Here is a 15,834-nt window from a genome sequence, read left to right as displayed (position 1 = left end):
TATACAGTGGTGATTTATGAATTTCTCTTAATCTTGAGATGCCTTTTCTTCCCAAAGCCACATGACTAAGGGCTCAATCGCAATTGCAAAGGGGCGACAGGCGGCAACCCTGTCGAGTGCCACGGGACAGTGTAAATGCAGGTGAATGTATGTCTTTAATTTGCAGAGGCCAATGGCTAATTGAAAAAACTAATTGAAGGAATTAAATTATTATACACTGGTATAATAATTTAATTCCTTCAATTAGTTTTTTATCAAAATGCTTTATGCCTATGAAATGCTTTATATTTTGCAATGATATTGAACATGTCACAGGCTCAGTCTGTCATACCCATATGCTTCTAGAAGTCCACCAACATTCCTGTACCCAAGAAAACAAAACCAGCCTGCCTGAGTGCTTTGAAAGACTGGTCAAGGATTACATCTGCTGCTCACTACCCATCGCGGTGGACCCATTACAGTTTGCTTACCATAGCACACATCCTATCTCACCTGATAAGAAATGAAGCTATGTGAGATTGACTACAGTTCAGTGGTTAACACATAGTTCCCTCCAGGCTCATCCCAAAACTCAAGGACCTGGGTTGAAACACATCACTGTGCATGTGGATCCTTTAATTCCTGACAGGCAGACTCCAGGTGGTGAGAGTGGGGGCGGACATACCTCTTTCACCCTCATTCTTAACACCGGAGCACCTCAGGGCTGTGTGTCAAGTCCCCTGCAGTACTCGCTGTACACACACACAACTGTGTACACTGAAAGAAAAAAATCCGTAGAAAAATGGATAATGTCCTCGCAGAAAATTACCAGTACCTTCTCCGCTGTGGTGGCCAACCTGAAGAAAGTAGAGGACCTGACCGCTGGTAGCAGGACAATAACCTACTTCTGAACGTCAGTAAGACTAAGAGAGTGGATAGTGGACTTTGGGATGAAGCAGGGAAAGAAATACGCCCCCCTTAATATCAAAGGGTTCTTGGGTTCTTCTATACTGTGTCTGACTACACAAGGCCATTGTATGACCTAGGTGAATAAACTGTTTAGGGGAAAGTGCTTGTAATGCTGACACCCTGGCAGTTTTGGTGTTACTTTGTAGATAATACAGTACATTTGGCAATGATAGCAATGCTGTTGGACTTGTAGGCAGTGTATATGGTTTGGTTGGGGCATATTTTAAGTTCTGGTAATGGTCTGGTTTTACTGGCAACCCTTGGGCACTATTGTCGGGAGGGGCGAATCGGATCCAAAATCTGCCCAGTTGTCATTCCCCCCCCGCCTGGAATTGTACCTTATATGATTACATGTGACAAATAAAAACGTTGATTAATTGATTGATTGATAAGAGGGAAATGGGTCTGTAACTACTCAGAGTGCATTTTTTTTAACGAGAAACACAGTTTGAACTAATGACAAGAACAAGAATGACACAGAAAGCGATTCACTGAAGTTAAAAGCATGATTTTATTTCTAAATACGCTACAAGTCAAATGGCAAAACAGGAAAATCTCTTTCACCTCTTTTTTGTAAATTTGAACCCCTGAGCACCACAATCCAGCATTCCCATAATGCACTGGATTTATCCAAGATGAACGAAAGGGAAATTAAAGAAACATTTAAAGCTTCATACACAGCTAATAAAGCGATTAGTGTCTAAAAACTACCAGCATAGCATAATACAAAGTAAACAACATGTTATTTGATTACATAAGTCAATTCTTTTTTTTTCTGCATGCAGAGCTGTCACTTTCTCTTTGTTTGTCTGCTCTGCTGTTGGTTATGACCTAAAAATCATGTGAGCATGGTCACAACTTGAAAAAGTCTTTGGTGAGAAGAATGCCAGTGATTCCATGCTGCAGCCTCACAGTCATCTGAAATGTTCAGTGATTGGCATCATTTAGCAGTATGTACAGGAGGGGGGGCTGAGGAATAGACTGTGCCGGTGCTCTGTTTACAGAATGTGAGACAGGGCTGTCCTATGAGGAGCACCTGGATTATGGAAGTAGAAAATTTAAACGATCCTGAATGAACCAGGCGCATCATACAGTGCATCACGATCTTATATAGTCATCTCAGGGACAATTAAGTTGCTCAGATTTTATTATTTGTTTGGGGGGAATGTTAAAAATGCAAACTCACTGGTTTCCTTTCCCTCTCACTAACTGAATTTGAGTTTAAACGCCTTTCTCTGTTGAAATAAATCATGTTTTCTTACTTTACATTTGCCTTAAAAGTCTCCAAGAAGACCACCACCCAGTGAGTTTGTTTTTTCAATGTCCGGAAGCCCTGAGTGACTGAAATGTCTGGGTTTCTGATCCAAGCCGTGATACATGTAGATCATTCATCATCACAAATGGTAATAAGGTGAATGGACCCAAGACAATCCTACAGATTCTGGACATTAGCCATGTGACACAGAGTTGTGAAGTGGGAGAAGCTGCTAGTATTTCTAATATGTGACAGAGCAGACTCTTGTTCCTGAGGAAACTCAGGTCCTTTAATGTGTGCAACAAGATGTTGCAGATCTTTTACCAGTCTGTTGTTGCAAGTACAATTTTCTTTGCTCCAATGTGCTGGGGCAGTGGCATCAGAGCCAAACCCGGCTGAACAAAGTGATCAGAAAGGCTGGCTCTGTTCTGGGAACCACTCTGGAAGTGTTAGAGGTGGTGGAGAAGAGGATGCTGCACAAACTGTTGTGCATCATGGAAAACACTTCTTATCCTCTTTAAGACCTCCTGGTCAAACAGCAAAACACTAACCCCCAACGCACACATGTCAAACTCAAGGCCCGCGGGCCAGATCTGGCCCCTTGCAAATCTTTGCCTAGTTGTGCGCCAAACCAAAAAGACTGTAATTGCGCGACACTCAAAGCAGAATTTGGCAGATTTGCCGACTTTGAAACTTTGCATATTCAGGCTGTAAAATAGGTTGCTGTAAGTCGGCTGTGTAGTAGCACAGTTTGACAACCCTGTCCTAATGGAATAAAGACTGATACAGACACTCTCACCCTGGACTCATACATCTTTCTTAATTATATTATCGGATCTATAACTGCACTACATTTTTAAAGTATAATTTGCATTTAATTTTGCATTACTTGCACTATGTCCACCTTCACACATGTATTTATGTAAAGTTAAAACATTATTATGCTTTTTCATTGATGCAGTGCTGCTGAGTCTAATTATATTAGTCTGACCAATGGTATTAATGCTATTTTTACTGGCGCTTCAACCAGGAGAGTTTCATTTCCATACAAGCCTTGAAGAGCTCCAACTGTGAGTCACCGAACATTGTCTATGAAAATTTTTTCTTCCAGAACCCCGGATTCCTAAAATAACTTCTCCCACTTTGCAACTCTATTTAGACTGGATAAACATCTGTCCGGCTGCTTTGAGCGCGAAACATTCAAGTCCATTACTATTGATCTGATATCATTGTTTCAGTGTTTAAGTTTGTGTATGAGGAGGGGTTTCTTTCCTTGGATTGTTGCTGTGTCTATAACTGCAGAACTGTCTGATTGCTAAAGAACACATTTCAAGTAAACATGAGAATCACAAAGCACAACCACCTTCAACGGCTCAACCGACAGCTGAGGAGTCCATTCATCTTATTGGCTGAGGATTGTCCTCTGCTGCACGACTGTGTTTGTATAATTTCAACACCACCATCTATACATACAGTCACACAATATATTATTAGCTTTATCACCAGTAATCAGCCTAGAGCGTTACACTGTCATCATGACACTGGACTAGTCATAGCATTTTAAATCAACAATTGTGAAAAATCTACATGAAAAATCTGACGAGGAGATCAGGCGAGGAAGACAGCAACTCCAAAAAAGCACACAACTGTTTATACATTTTGTGCATGTGGACGTTTTGGCCTGACGATGTTAGGGTCAAAGGTGTGTGTGTGTGTGTGTGTGTGTGTGTGTGTGTGTGTGTGTGTGTGGGGATTGAGGTAGATACTGATATCAAAGTTTGAGATTTCGACCATTAACCCAACAAACTCTCCAATGGAGACAGTGTTTCTAAATCCCATCAAACATATCTAAGACATGTTTTGTTACTTATCAGCTGATATATTGGGCTATAAGTTAATATCGGCTGATACATTGGCCCATTGATATGTCTGCTGGGCTCTAATCTTCACCAGTGTAACAGAACGATCTCAGCTCAAAAGTCCACTTAGCGTTTCAAACTGCATCCTCCAGTCTTTATCTCTGAAAAAGGACATTTAGTGTGCTTATTTATACCACAACGAACATGAAACCAGATTGAATGACACCACCGTCCTCAGGCCCCACTGATGACAGAACAGATATATCAAATTTGTGCCATTCATTGTTTCAATGTGCTGTCTTACTCTTTACTCTATGATCATGTTTTCATGCAGATTGGATTCGTTTTGACAAGCGTCCCTACTTTGTCCCACAAAAGGCTGTTTTGTTGCGCCGGCACAACACCCAACATAAAAAGCACTTTGAACATGTTGCTTAATTCTTTAGTCTAATCTTTTGCTTTGTTTTTGTTTTTGACTGAAAAGCATTTTGTGTTCACACAAATACATGGATATGAAACACCATGAATGCAATGGCAATTAAGATTGTGGACATGCTTGTTGGCACAGTCTATAACAAATGAGGTAGATGTGTGTCAATAAAATATTCCCTTCTTTGGTATAATCATACAAAATATGAAAAAAAAGAAAAACTCCAGTGATCTGTTGAAGTAAAACATTGGTTTTCAGGTGGCTGTACAATAAAAAAAAAATGAAATTTATGAGGTATATCTTGTATTCATACTACTATGACTATATACAGGTAGATTGGTGAGGTATCTGCATTCAAGAAGACTCTTAAAAAGGGTTTGCAAACAAAGTGGTGGAGCTGAATGCAGGATCGAATATAAAACATAATAAATAAAATCTGCAATTAAATGCTTGAACAGACTTAATAAAAACCCATATATCTTCAAACTGGTTCCCATTTCCCTTCACAATAAAGAAAAAAAAAACATTTGATATCTTTATGAAAGCTGAGAATAAAAGAAAAGAGAGAAATGAAAGAGGGAGAAGGTATCTGATGTTAGACACAAGTGCATTACTAATAAAAAATAAAACCTGGATTCTATTCACAATATAAAACTTGAGTGACTGATGACAACTTCCTGTTGTGACCTCCTTTATGACTGATCACTTGCTGCTTATGTGCTCAAGTGCTCGACTCTTTCCTGTCACCATCCTTTCTATAATGCATTCAACGCCATGCAAGGACTCTCTGCATTTATTTCACATCAGCTTGTGCTTATTATGCGTCTTATTATGTTAACAAAACATCTCTGATATTTCTTACATGTTAGTGGTCCTGCTGGCTTTAGTCAATGTGCGTTGCAGAATATTTCTTTAAAGAGCAATGCAATCCCATGCGCTGCAGCTCAACCGCCCTCAGCCTCGGCAGAGATTTCTGTAAGTATTTCTGACCACAACCACAACCGGTGGAGCAATGATGTCGATCGCAATATTTACTGTAACGAATGAGGAAAGCATCGTATCCGGAACAAATGCTTGCCATCACTTTTAATTTAAGCTGTCACTGTACACTCTGGAAAGGCAGAGAGGACAGGATTTAGAACATGTACTTTTCTATTCTACGCTTGGTTCAAAACTAATTCATGTTAAAATATTTTGTGATATCGGCTTACAAAACGTGTATTCTTTGATCAACACAACGTGCTTCTGGGATCAGGCATATGATCATGTCAAAATCAAGCGACGTTTATTTTGTGATCACAGCAAAAGAAAACCTAGGGGGACTAATGTCGTGAGCAGCCTTCCCCTGTACATGGCTTCCAAGTGCAGGAGATCCTTTTAGTGGCCATATTGCAGGTCCTGATACAGTCTGTCTCAACAGAACTGGACAGACGTGATTGGTTACTGAGCAGATGATTTCATCATTGATTAGCGAATGATCTGCTCTGTTAACTATCACAGTTACATCTGATTAGTACACCAGCTAAAATACAAAAAGCTAATAACTGTGTCCCAAAACTATATTATGAACTTATCCTAACTGTGTGAAAGAGGTTTTTTGAATGTGGTGTTTATGTCCCAGAATGCATATGTCCCTTGCTGCCAGTGGCCTTTTTGTGTGCGTAACATCGTCTGAATGAAAAGTTTATGAATGAATTGGTGTCTGGCATCACGTTTTTATAATACGATCATCCATGTCTGGAAAGATGTGGGAAATGGTGGTTGGCAGTCTGAGTAATAAATCTTTGGTGAAATTTAAAATGTCCAATGGTTCTGAGCAAAGATTCCCTGACTGTGTGCATTACCTTATTTTCTTTAATTTCTTGTATACTGTGTATTTTAGTGAGGCAGACCTGGCAACCTCCACAGGGGCCTAAGGTCCGCAGGGGCAGCATGTATTTTATCAGTTTTAGCGCACCCTTGGGCTGTCACAAAGTGATCTTGTTGTGCTACACAATGACAATAAAGTGTTTGAATTTAATTGAAATTTGAATATGTGGGGTCTTTACTTTGGAGTCATTTGATTATTACTATTATAATTTTTGGTACTGTGCACCCCTAAAGCCCAATGAAAAAAACCTGTCTTGTAGAGGGACCCTGCGTGAAAATGTAGTTTTAATACATAGTGGAGTTGAAATTATGCTTACATATCCTTAAACAAATATGCTTAATTTCATTAGTACAAAACTAACTGACACACAGCGAGCCTGGGGCGGGGTAGTGTTCCAGTGTAATACTTGGGGCCTAATCTGATTCTGATAATGTACTGTACATATGTATAGTATTAGTTTTACAACATGGGATTGGGACATACTGTTTGTTACCTGTGGATAGAGAGCTATGTGTTAACTCTTAGTTGCTTGGTTCCATTGGCCTCCTGGTTATAGTTAGCCATCCAACAAGTTGCTGACTGTCTGTGGACTGAGCTGATTGCGTTTAAGAAAAAAAAAGAAATCCACATATTAGACTCTTCACTCTTACTTCCAAGGCTCTACAGAAAACATGATGATTTTCCCTTGTGCTGTTTGTGTTCTGGCTCTAGTCTTCAGGTTTGATCATTGGCGTGAAAGCTCAGTGTAAATGCTGGACATGTTGAACCAGTAAAGACTGGTCTTCTTCTTTGGTATCAGCTGTAAGCAGTGAGTTTCTGAGGTCTGACATAAAGCCTTTAAACATCATCATCAGGCGTCATGACTTGTTGAAGGTTAGCTGTTCAGCTCCCTCCTCTTTTGATTTGAAATGGTGCGCAAGAGGGAGTCTTGGTTCGGATTCATCCAGGTTGCACCTGAAGCTGATGGTGACCATGCTTTCGGAAGTGCTTCACACAGAACAGACGTCTTTGACGATGTGAAAGACAATAGTAACACACAAAGGTTAAATGTCCTCGGAACACACTGCTGATTCAGAGCAGGGAGAGTGTGGGGGGGGGGGGAACTAGAACATATATCTCACCTGTAAATATATTTGCTGCTTTTCAATGTGACGTTAGCTGACCTACAAGGACTCGGCTCGAGTGGATGGAGAGAAAGCCACCTCGAAAAACAACGATGGACATGTCTCCGACTGCTTTGTGTCTTTGAGGAGAGAATGGATCTAGGGTGGGAGGAGGGACAGGAAACTCAGGGGGAGGAGTTTCTGTGTCCATGGAGCGAGGAAGAGGAGGAGGACGAGGAGGAGGAGCAGGAGGGCTGGAACTGTGTGGGACTGCTCTTTCCCTGAGTCTGACAGCTGCTGTGTCTCCCACGGTGTCCCGCCATCGCTGCGATGGCCGACTGCCGAGCAAATAGGACGCCTGAGGAGCAAACATCAAGTCCAAGTCAGCCTCAAGCTCCACACTGTCCATGGCATCCCTTCTTAAAGGACCATGGCACTGTTGTTATATATTCTAGCCTGTTTCCTACAAGTAGCCAGGGTTCAAAATTAATTTCGTCCACCAGCCAAATGGTGGTGAATGTTGAATGTGTGAATTTTTACCAGCCACTTGCATATTTTACCAGCACTTGGCTGGTAAATGGTGATAATTTTGAACCCTGCAAATAGCATTTCAGTGCTGCCCACCATTGTCTTCTTCATACCCTAAATACAGTTTATAGTAGGGATGCACCGAATGGCTTCGGATTCGGCTGAATATTGGGCTTTTTGACGGGGTTGGGTTTCTGCCGAACCTTAGAATGTTTTTCCACCGAAACTAACCCTACGCTTGCAGTACGCACGCTACGCTGGTCGACATAATGACGGCGCCGTTGGTTACGGGAAGGTGTTTACGGAGATGGAGCGTTCAATGCAGCAGGCTGTGAGAAAGTGTAAATGGAACTGGTGAGCACAAAAAGTGTTGTTTGGCAGTACTTTCAGTCAAAAGAAGGCCATTCAAGTCCAGCTACATGTTCAATCTGCAATGCTGATTAGTCTGGTGGTGGCGAGGACCCTAAACAATACACAACATCACCGCTGTTACAACATCTGGTATGAAACATCTGGAAGAATACGAGCTGAGCATGAAGGAATCTACAGACAGCAGCCAGAATGCAGCAACTTCAGGTACGGCAAAGGAAGGACAGTCACTGTTTACTTCATTAATGTGTTGACTGTGTTCATGGACTGAAGACGGGACGAGGATTCAGTATTCGGTTTTGGATTCGGCAGAATCTTAACCAGTGGATTTGGTATTTGGCCGAACCCCAAAAACCTGGATTCGGTGCATCCCTAGTTTATAAGAAAACCTACTTGCAGAGAATTGAAATTTGTGTATGGTAATGTAAGGTAACAATGATTCTGTGTGTAGCGTCAGTAAAAACATTTTTACTGTTCAAATTCTCTCAGACAAAGCTGCTCAGTTAGTAAACTTCTGAAATGAAGTCTGTTCTTTAATTATTAAAGCTTTTTTCAATGCTTTTTTGATGCTTTTTGACTATTGTTTTTCTTACACTTTGACACTATGACGCTTTTTTTCAATGCTTAAGACACTTTTGACTCTAGCTAATCTGGTTAATAATTTACGATTATAGCATTGTGAATAGCTCACTATGGTAACTACATTAGTTGTCGAGCACAGATCAAGGTCCCATAATGCTATTCGAAATGTAAATAAACAGAAATACAACTGTGAAGCATGTTCTATGGACAATTTCTGTTAGTCATACATCTGTAAATACACAGATATTTCTTAGAGTGTGTGCCTAAAATAATGTAACTTGAGTTCTTTTGAAATTCCATCTCCAAATGAGAGTTACATATGTATTGTAGTTATGGTTCCATGAATTCTGGCAGACGTCCAGAGACTGAACGCAGTACCTGGATTTCCACCATCTGTGGTGTTCAGGAAGAATGAAACAGATCTCTACAGCTTCAGAGTCAACAGGACTTTGTACTTTGGAGGTGTGGAAGGCAACATTATAGATTTTTCACAGATTTAGTTTTTATCTTAACCAGGGTTTTTTTTTTGTTAAAACAAAGACCCCTTAACTGAAAGAGAGACAGATCAGGGACCCCCTACTACATGTATAAAATTAAGTTGCATATTAAACTGGACCTACAATAACGTGTAGGGCGGCCTAAAGCCTTTATACATACCTTTTCAATGCATAGATTACTAAGCTATTAAAATAATTGTTGCCATGATTTTATAAATCATGTTTTAATGTTAAACATACTATGTGTAGGATTAGAAAATGTCCTGCTGTGTTGTCCTCCAGTGGTAATATCCAAAACATATATGTATGTTGTCAGAATCATTTGAAAGATGTAATAATTCAAAATATGTTTAATGGCTTAAATATAATAGTTTCAATACTAATATTGTACCTGCAGTTTTAACAGAGCAGGCCTTTCCACTACAAGTATGTTCAGCAGGTCAGTATAATGTATAGTTAAGTTTAGCATTGAAGGGGGAGGCATTGTTACAATATATAGTTAATATTATATGTCATGTACTTTATTTACATGACATCATCATTCTGTCTGGTTTGACTACTGCTACTACTGTCTACTTTGTACTGACGCCATCTATTGCGTTTCTTTCCGTCCTGGAGGAGACGTCCCCCTCCCGAGGTTTCTCTCTTTTTGTCGTACGCTGTGCAGGTTTGTGATTATTATGACTATATCAATAAAATTGGCTTGACTTTGTATGTACGTAAGTATAACAGGTGATCAAAACGTCTGGGTAACTGAATAATTCTGAAAGAAAAGACAAATAAATAAAAACCATTTAGAGTTTTGTACATTTGAATTTGACATTTTAAGACTTTTTCAGGCTGCAGTTTTCTATACTAATATGATAATACAAAGACATCTACAGACCCCAACATGAAGTGTCACTCAGATATGATGTGACGGCCACCGGGCTTATTCCCTAACATGAATGGCATATGTTAAAGCGGAGAGGCAGTAATTACCTCAAGACACACACACACACACACACACACACACACACACACACACACACACACACACACACACACACTAGGCAGGCACATAAGACAATAAGCCCCATCGACCTCAAATCCACAGGCCCAATTTTGAGATATTTAACTTTTTTAACTCTATTGGACTGCCACTTCATTACGATGGATTTTATAGCAAAGACATCAAATTGTGTAGAGGACTAAGCACCAGGGTGCTGCTATAACTTATTGAATTTCCTGCCTGCAATTACATCAGCAAACGGCCCCTCTATTTACCTGTGTAGACAACTCCATTTATTTCTATTGACATGTTGATGCTGCTAATGCCGTTGGTAGACAGGTTCAATGCGGTCTCTTGTCTATCATCTGTCAAGAGAGGAGGCAGAGAACGAGAGAGAGAAAAACTCAATAGGAGCATTTAGAAAGGGAACAGAAGAAGCAAGAGGAGCGCCCGCTGGAGTATTGGTGATAATTCAAAGAGTGACAGGATAAGGAGAGCTTTATTAAAGAGTTCTGGGAGAGAAAGAACTGTCAAAAGATGTTACAGCCATTTGTACATGTCAGTTATGGATGAATCCTATAGCAGCACACGCTTGGAAAAACTTGAATAAATGTGACTGGTTTCTGGAATAACAGAAATGTCTTTAGTAATCTCAGCGGGCTGCTGTTATATCAAACCATCTGTAAACACAAATTTATCCGTCTAAGTGCATCTGGGTGGAGACAAATAATAGTGTTTGGATGTAATCTTTAAATGACAGTGTTTATATGCGAGGGCCAGAGCCAGACGACCAGCGTGGGAATTAACCAGAGAAAGATTCTCACTCATTTTTCCATCACGTATCAAGTGCAAAGCCCGCTATTATGACTAATATGAGAGAGGCAGTGATGCAGACAGAAATGATATCACACTTCAGCAGATAGGCCCCTTATTCTTCCTTTAGCCTCTATCATTAAGTCATATGTGACTTATGGCTTGTCACGAGCCATGCTGCTGCAGCCACAGCCCAGCAACATGGGCATTTTTACTCATGACAAGCTAGATTCTGCCTGTGGTCAAGAAGTATGAACTATTTCTTCATAACAATCTAAGGAGCTGAGCTTCAAATTACACATGTTATATGATGAACTGTGTGCACATTAGTGGTCCAGGCATTCCACAACTGGATCCCAGACCGCATCTCTGGCAGGGCCATTAGCTGGTTTTGACACACCACCCACTGCGGTAGACACACTGTCATTTGAGTCTGATAGGAGGCAGCTAACAACCTCGACATTACACTCACACCTGATTTTAAATGATCAAAATCAGGTTTATACTTGTTGAATGTTTCGACAAATACAGAAGATTTCATCTCAGACATCACTGTTTTATAAGGCTGGGTACCCAATTTGATACTTTTTAGGCTCCGATCGAATTGCCTCTTAAGTATTGAGTATCGAAAAATGCCTCGTCATTCAATATCAAATGTCAATACCTAAGGAGTAATTCTCATCAGCGTCAGTGAGCCAATCAGCATGCAGCATGCTTCTACCAAGATCTAATAATGTCTGTGATTGGCTCGTTAACGTTACACGTCGCAGAGACACACAGGAAAAACTCTACGTTCACGTAGTCGAAGCTGGAAAATAAATTTAAAAAAAGTTTTGTGCCATAATGTGTAATGTTTGTTAAAACTGAATTTATAAAATTGGTATCGAAATAAATATGGTTCAGGAACTGGTATTGAAGTCACAGTATCGGTATCAAACATTTTTGAACAATACCCAGCCCTACTGTTTTATATTGTATATTATATACTGTATAAGTACAGCATTAGCCTAGTTTGTAACAAAACTCATGAAAAGATCAAAACCAGCAATGCGTTAGTCTCTCTAAATACTTTCTGACTTCACTACTCTGTCTCTGGCTCTCAGGTCCAAGCCCACTGGTTCCTACTGAAGATATAACACATAAATATATAGTTTATTTTTTCTTCTCTTTTTTAAAGGCTCAGTAATTTCCTAGAGCTGGTCACTGTAGCTTTTCCTTTTAAATCAAACATTACTCCAAGAGGAAATCGTGACTTTGTTGGGGGACTATTTTCAGCGGCGGATGAATCCACATGTGGTGATGTAGTGAGTATTTGTGGCAGCAGGACAGTGTGTGTTGTTGAGTCAGAATAAAGTAGAGTGCGTGTGTTGATGGTGATGGAGGAACATGTCAGCCAGTGCAGCAGTATGGCTCACTGATGAGTTTTTGTGGCACAGAGGAAGAAGAGATATCAGGCACAATACTTGTTAGCAGATACATTCAGTGTTGATTTGGGTCTTTTCAGGAGATTTGTTGACAATAATCAAAATACATAATCATCAGACTTGTTCTTGACTGTGTATAAATAAACATAGTATTGCCTATAAGTGTCTAAGGTACACGTATGGTATAATAGCATAAAGAACAGTCTGTTGTCTAGTCTCTAATGTTCTTTTCCCATTTGGCTGCATGCAGAAGAATCAACAGACAAACAGTTGCATGCAAACAGTACTATGCTGAGCTTTAAACCTGAAGATTCCCCTTCTGTTTCTAAATTATCTTAAGCCTCTAATATAATATCTGCCATGTCATACTTCATTGCCAAAGCCATACAGACTCTAGTTCTATAGTTCTTACTGGGCCATAGCGTTACCATCGAGGACACAGAGGTCATGTCCTCAGTATTGTTTCAGGGAATTTGGGGGTTTTAACAACCAAAGGAGAAGTTTACATTCTACAATTATGCACAAATTGCAAATTAAAAAGTGGCTTTGGGAATGAAATGATGACAAATGTACAGACTTTTTCAACTAATTGTTGGGCTTGCAGTGGAAAAAAATTAAACTCATGACCTCAGTATTCAACCCGTTCTCACTCCCAATGCATAAAACATCAGATCAGTGGCTCTCAGCGTTGGATACAGATGCAAAAATCCACCTTTTTGCGTCTGTATGGAACGCACCAGACAGAGCAGCAGCTCGCAGCGCTGTAAGATGACGTAGTATTAAGAGAGACAACGGTAGGGAGTAGTATAAAAGACCAAAAATCTGCGTAAGGAGGTTGGTTAGGGTGGTAGATGGGACAACACAGGACTTTCACCCAGGAGACCGGGGTTCATGTCCCATTCCTGTCCTGCGTGTCACTGAAACGTACATTTCATAACCCCACCCACCATATTTTCCTAAACCTAACTGTCCCGTTCTTGTGCTGCATGTCAGATAAACGTAGGTCCCGACCCAGGGCGTCAAATAGTGACGCCAAGAATCCCGAAGGCAAATGCCAAAGGCACCTGACGTGTAAAGTATCGTTTTTTGACACATTGGGAGTGAGAATGTGTTGCAGTATTTCTACAATGCTGGCCACACCAATGAATACTACTGACTTTCTGCAAATAATAAAGCTCCAGAGAAGAGAAAGAGAACATATGGACTCCACACAGATTTGTGGACTCACCTCTGTTGTTGAGTTTGATGTTGAGGGGCAGCTGCGTGGCCATGGCCAGCAGGTTCTGCTGCAGGGCGTGTTGCATCATCCTCTGCTGCTCCTCTGCCACCATCATCATCTTCTTCTCTGGTGGTTCACCACTCTCCAGCTTCTCTCTGAGCTGTTCCAGGGCCGCGGCCTGGACGGCCTGGGCTGCGGCTGCCTGAGCGGCCACGGCTGCTGCGTGATGGCCGCTGGGTGACATGGGGAGGGCCAACCGGCTGGGCAGGCAGCTGGCCATCATGGACTCCTCTGGAAAGAAAAAGACTATCAAGAAGGTGATAGTATATATTGATGATATTTCATTTGTCCGGATGTCTGTCACCTTCCTCTTTCTTTGTGTTGGCGTTCTATTCTACTCTACTCAATTGAATTGTTAATCACAATTATTTGTATGACAATAAATAGTCAACTAAAACGTCATGATTGTCACAGCCCTAAAAACCCTCCTCACACACCTTTTCGCCACTGAAGTTGGGTGGGCTGCGTCAATTTGCAAAACTGTCAATACGGCATTCACACCCACAAAACCATCACCAGAGGCAGGTTACAGCTAATAAATACCAGAAGCCGAGTAGTATATATCAACGACGTATAATTTCAGGGATTGTTCCGGTGCCACCAGAGGTTCCGCCGGATGTCCGTCTCCTTCCTCTTTCTTTGTGTTGGCGTTCTAACCTCTGGTGGATTTGTGAGGACTATGGTTAACTGCTCCTCAGATCTCTGCAGGGTAAATCCAGACAGCTAGCTAGACTATCTGTCCAATCTGAGTTTTCTGTTGCACGACTAAAACTACTTTTGAACGTACACATGTTCCACCAAAACAAGTTCCTTCCTGAGTCTATTTAGCAGAGGCACCGTGGCTCCGTCCGGAGCTTAGCGCCGCACAAGATGATTCTGATTGGTTTAAAGAAATGCCAATAAACCAGAGCACGTTTTTCTCCCATCCAGGAATGCTCTGTGGACTAACCAGACCTTCCTCTGCAGCGCTGTGGAGGAAGGTCTGGCAATGTGAGACTAAGAAGCTGATAACTGTCTCTAAACACGTCTGCATGCTTGTACGTGTAAACAGGCTGTATGTGACAGCTCCTGTCACCTAATGATATTACTCTGTGCAGTAAACTTTCACTATTTGTATTTGGTCTTTGCTCTTATTGAAATATACCAATTCCTGTGAATATTTTAAATTACTTTCATAATGCATGTCACACAGACATTTTCATTCCTACATTTCTGCTTTCTGGTGAAGTGTTTTTTAACTTGAGGCCAACAATTTCTGCTGATTTTTAATGCAATGCCAATAACGGGGCATTGCGTAATTTTGTCACAAATAGTGTAAGATCTTTAAGATATTACACTACCATTATGGCTAGTCAGCAGTTATGTCATTTTTAACTATGAGATTAGATTGTTTCTGGTGATTTGACATTAAAGTTGGATCACAGGTCCAGCCAACATGCTAATGTTGGCTCAATATTTGCAGGTTGCCATGCCATGTGGGGTAAATATGGTTTAGCATAGGCTACTGTGATTATAGAATACTTTCTGTTGGTATTGTGGGCTGGAGCCACAGTTGTAGCCCACCTTGGGCCATATAGCGACCAACAGAGGCACACATGGTGCTGATGATGAGACAAAGCACAAACCCTTCAGTAACACATGATGCTGGCAGATTTCAATTATTTAATTTGTTAATTGAAACAACTGATCATATTCAAGATCCAAACCGTGCAAATTAACTACAATGACAACACTAAAATAAGTTCAAATCAAATGTAACACAGATTAGTCAGCTGCTTTTTTCTTTGAGGACCTGTAATCAAAGGGCCCCAAAGCTCTTCGTGGTGCTATGTGTATCTGAACTTGGTGGTGCTATATGAGGAAGTCCTGCAAGATGTTTCCTCTTT

At 40.8% G+C, this 15,834-nt stretch overlaps 1 protein-coding gene across 1 annotated transcript in view; it reads right to left on the bottom strand.

Annotated features, from left to right (window-relative positions):
• Nucleotides 1-1,446: 1,446 nt before the first annotated feature.
• Nucleotides 1,447-15,834, bottom strand: part of arid3c (AT rich interactive domain 3C (BRIGHT-like)) — an 88,658-nt gene continuing 74,270 nt past the window's right edge. Inside the window, exons 6-8 of the mRNA XM_078249956.1 lie at nucleotides 13,898-14,179; nucleotides 10,708-10,797; nucleotides 1,447-7,823 (exon numbers count right to left, since the gene is read on the bottom strand). Coding sequence (XP_078106082.1) covers nucleotides 7,651-7,823; nucleotides 10,708-10,797; nucleotides 13,898-14,179 — 545 coding nt within the window. The 3' untranslated portion in view covers nucleotides 1,447-7,650. The remainder of the gene's footprint in view (nucleotides 7,824-10,707; nucleotides 10,798-13,897; nucleotides 14,180-15,834) is intronic.

This window comes from Sander vitreus, chromosome 5, assembly GCF_031162955.1.
Source record: "Sander vitreus isolate 19-12246 chromosome 5, sanVit1, whole genome shotgun sequence".
In the NCBI taxonomy this organism is placed as follows: Eukaryota; Metazoa; Chordata; class Actinopteri; order Perciformes; family Percidae; genus Sander; species Sander vitreus.
This window is presented reverse-complemented; position numbering and strand designations above follow the sequence as displayed.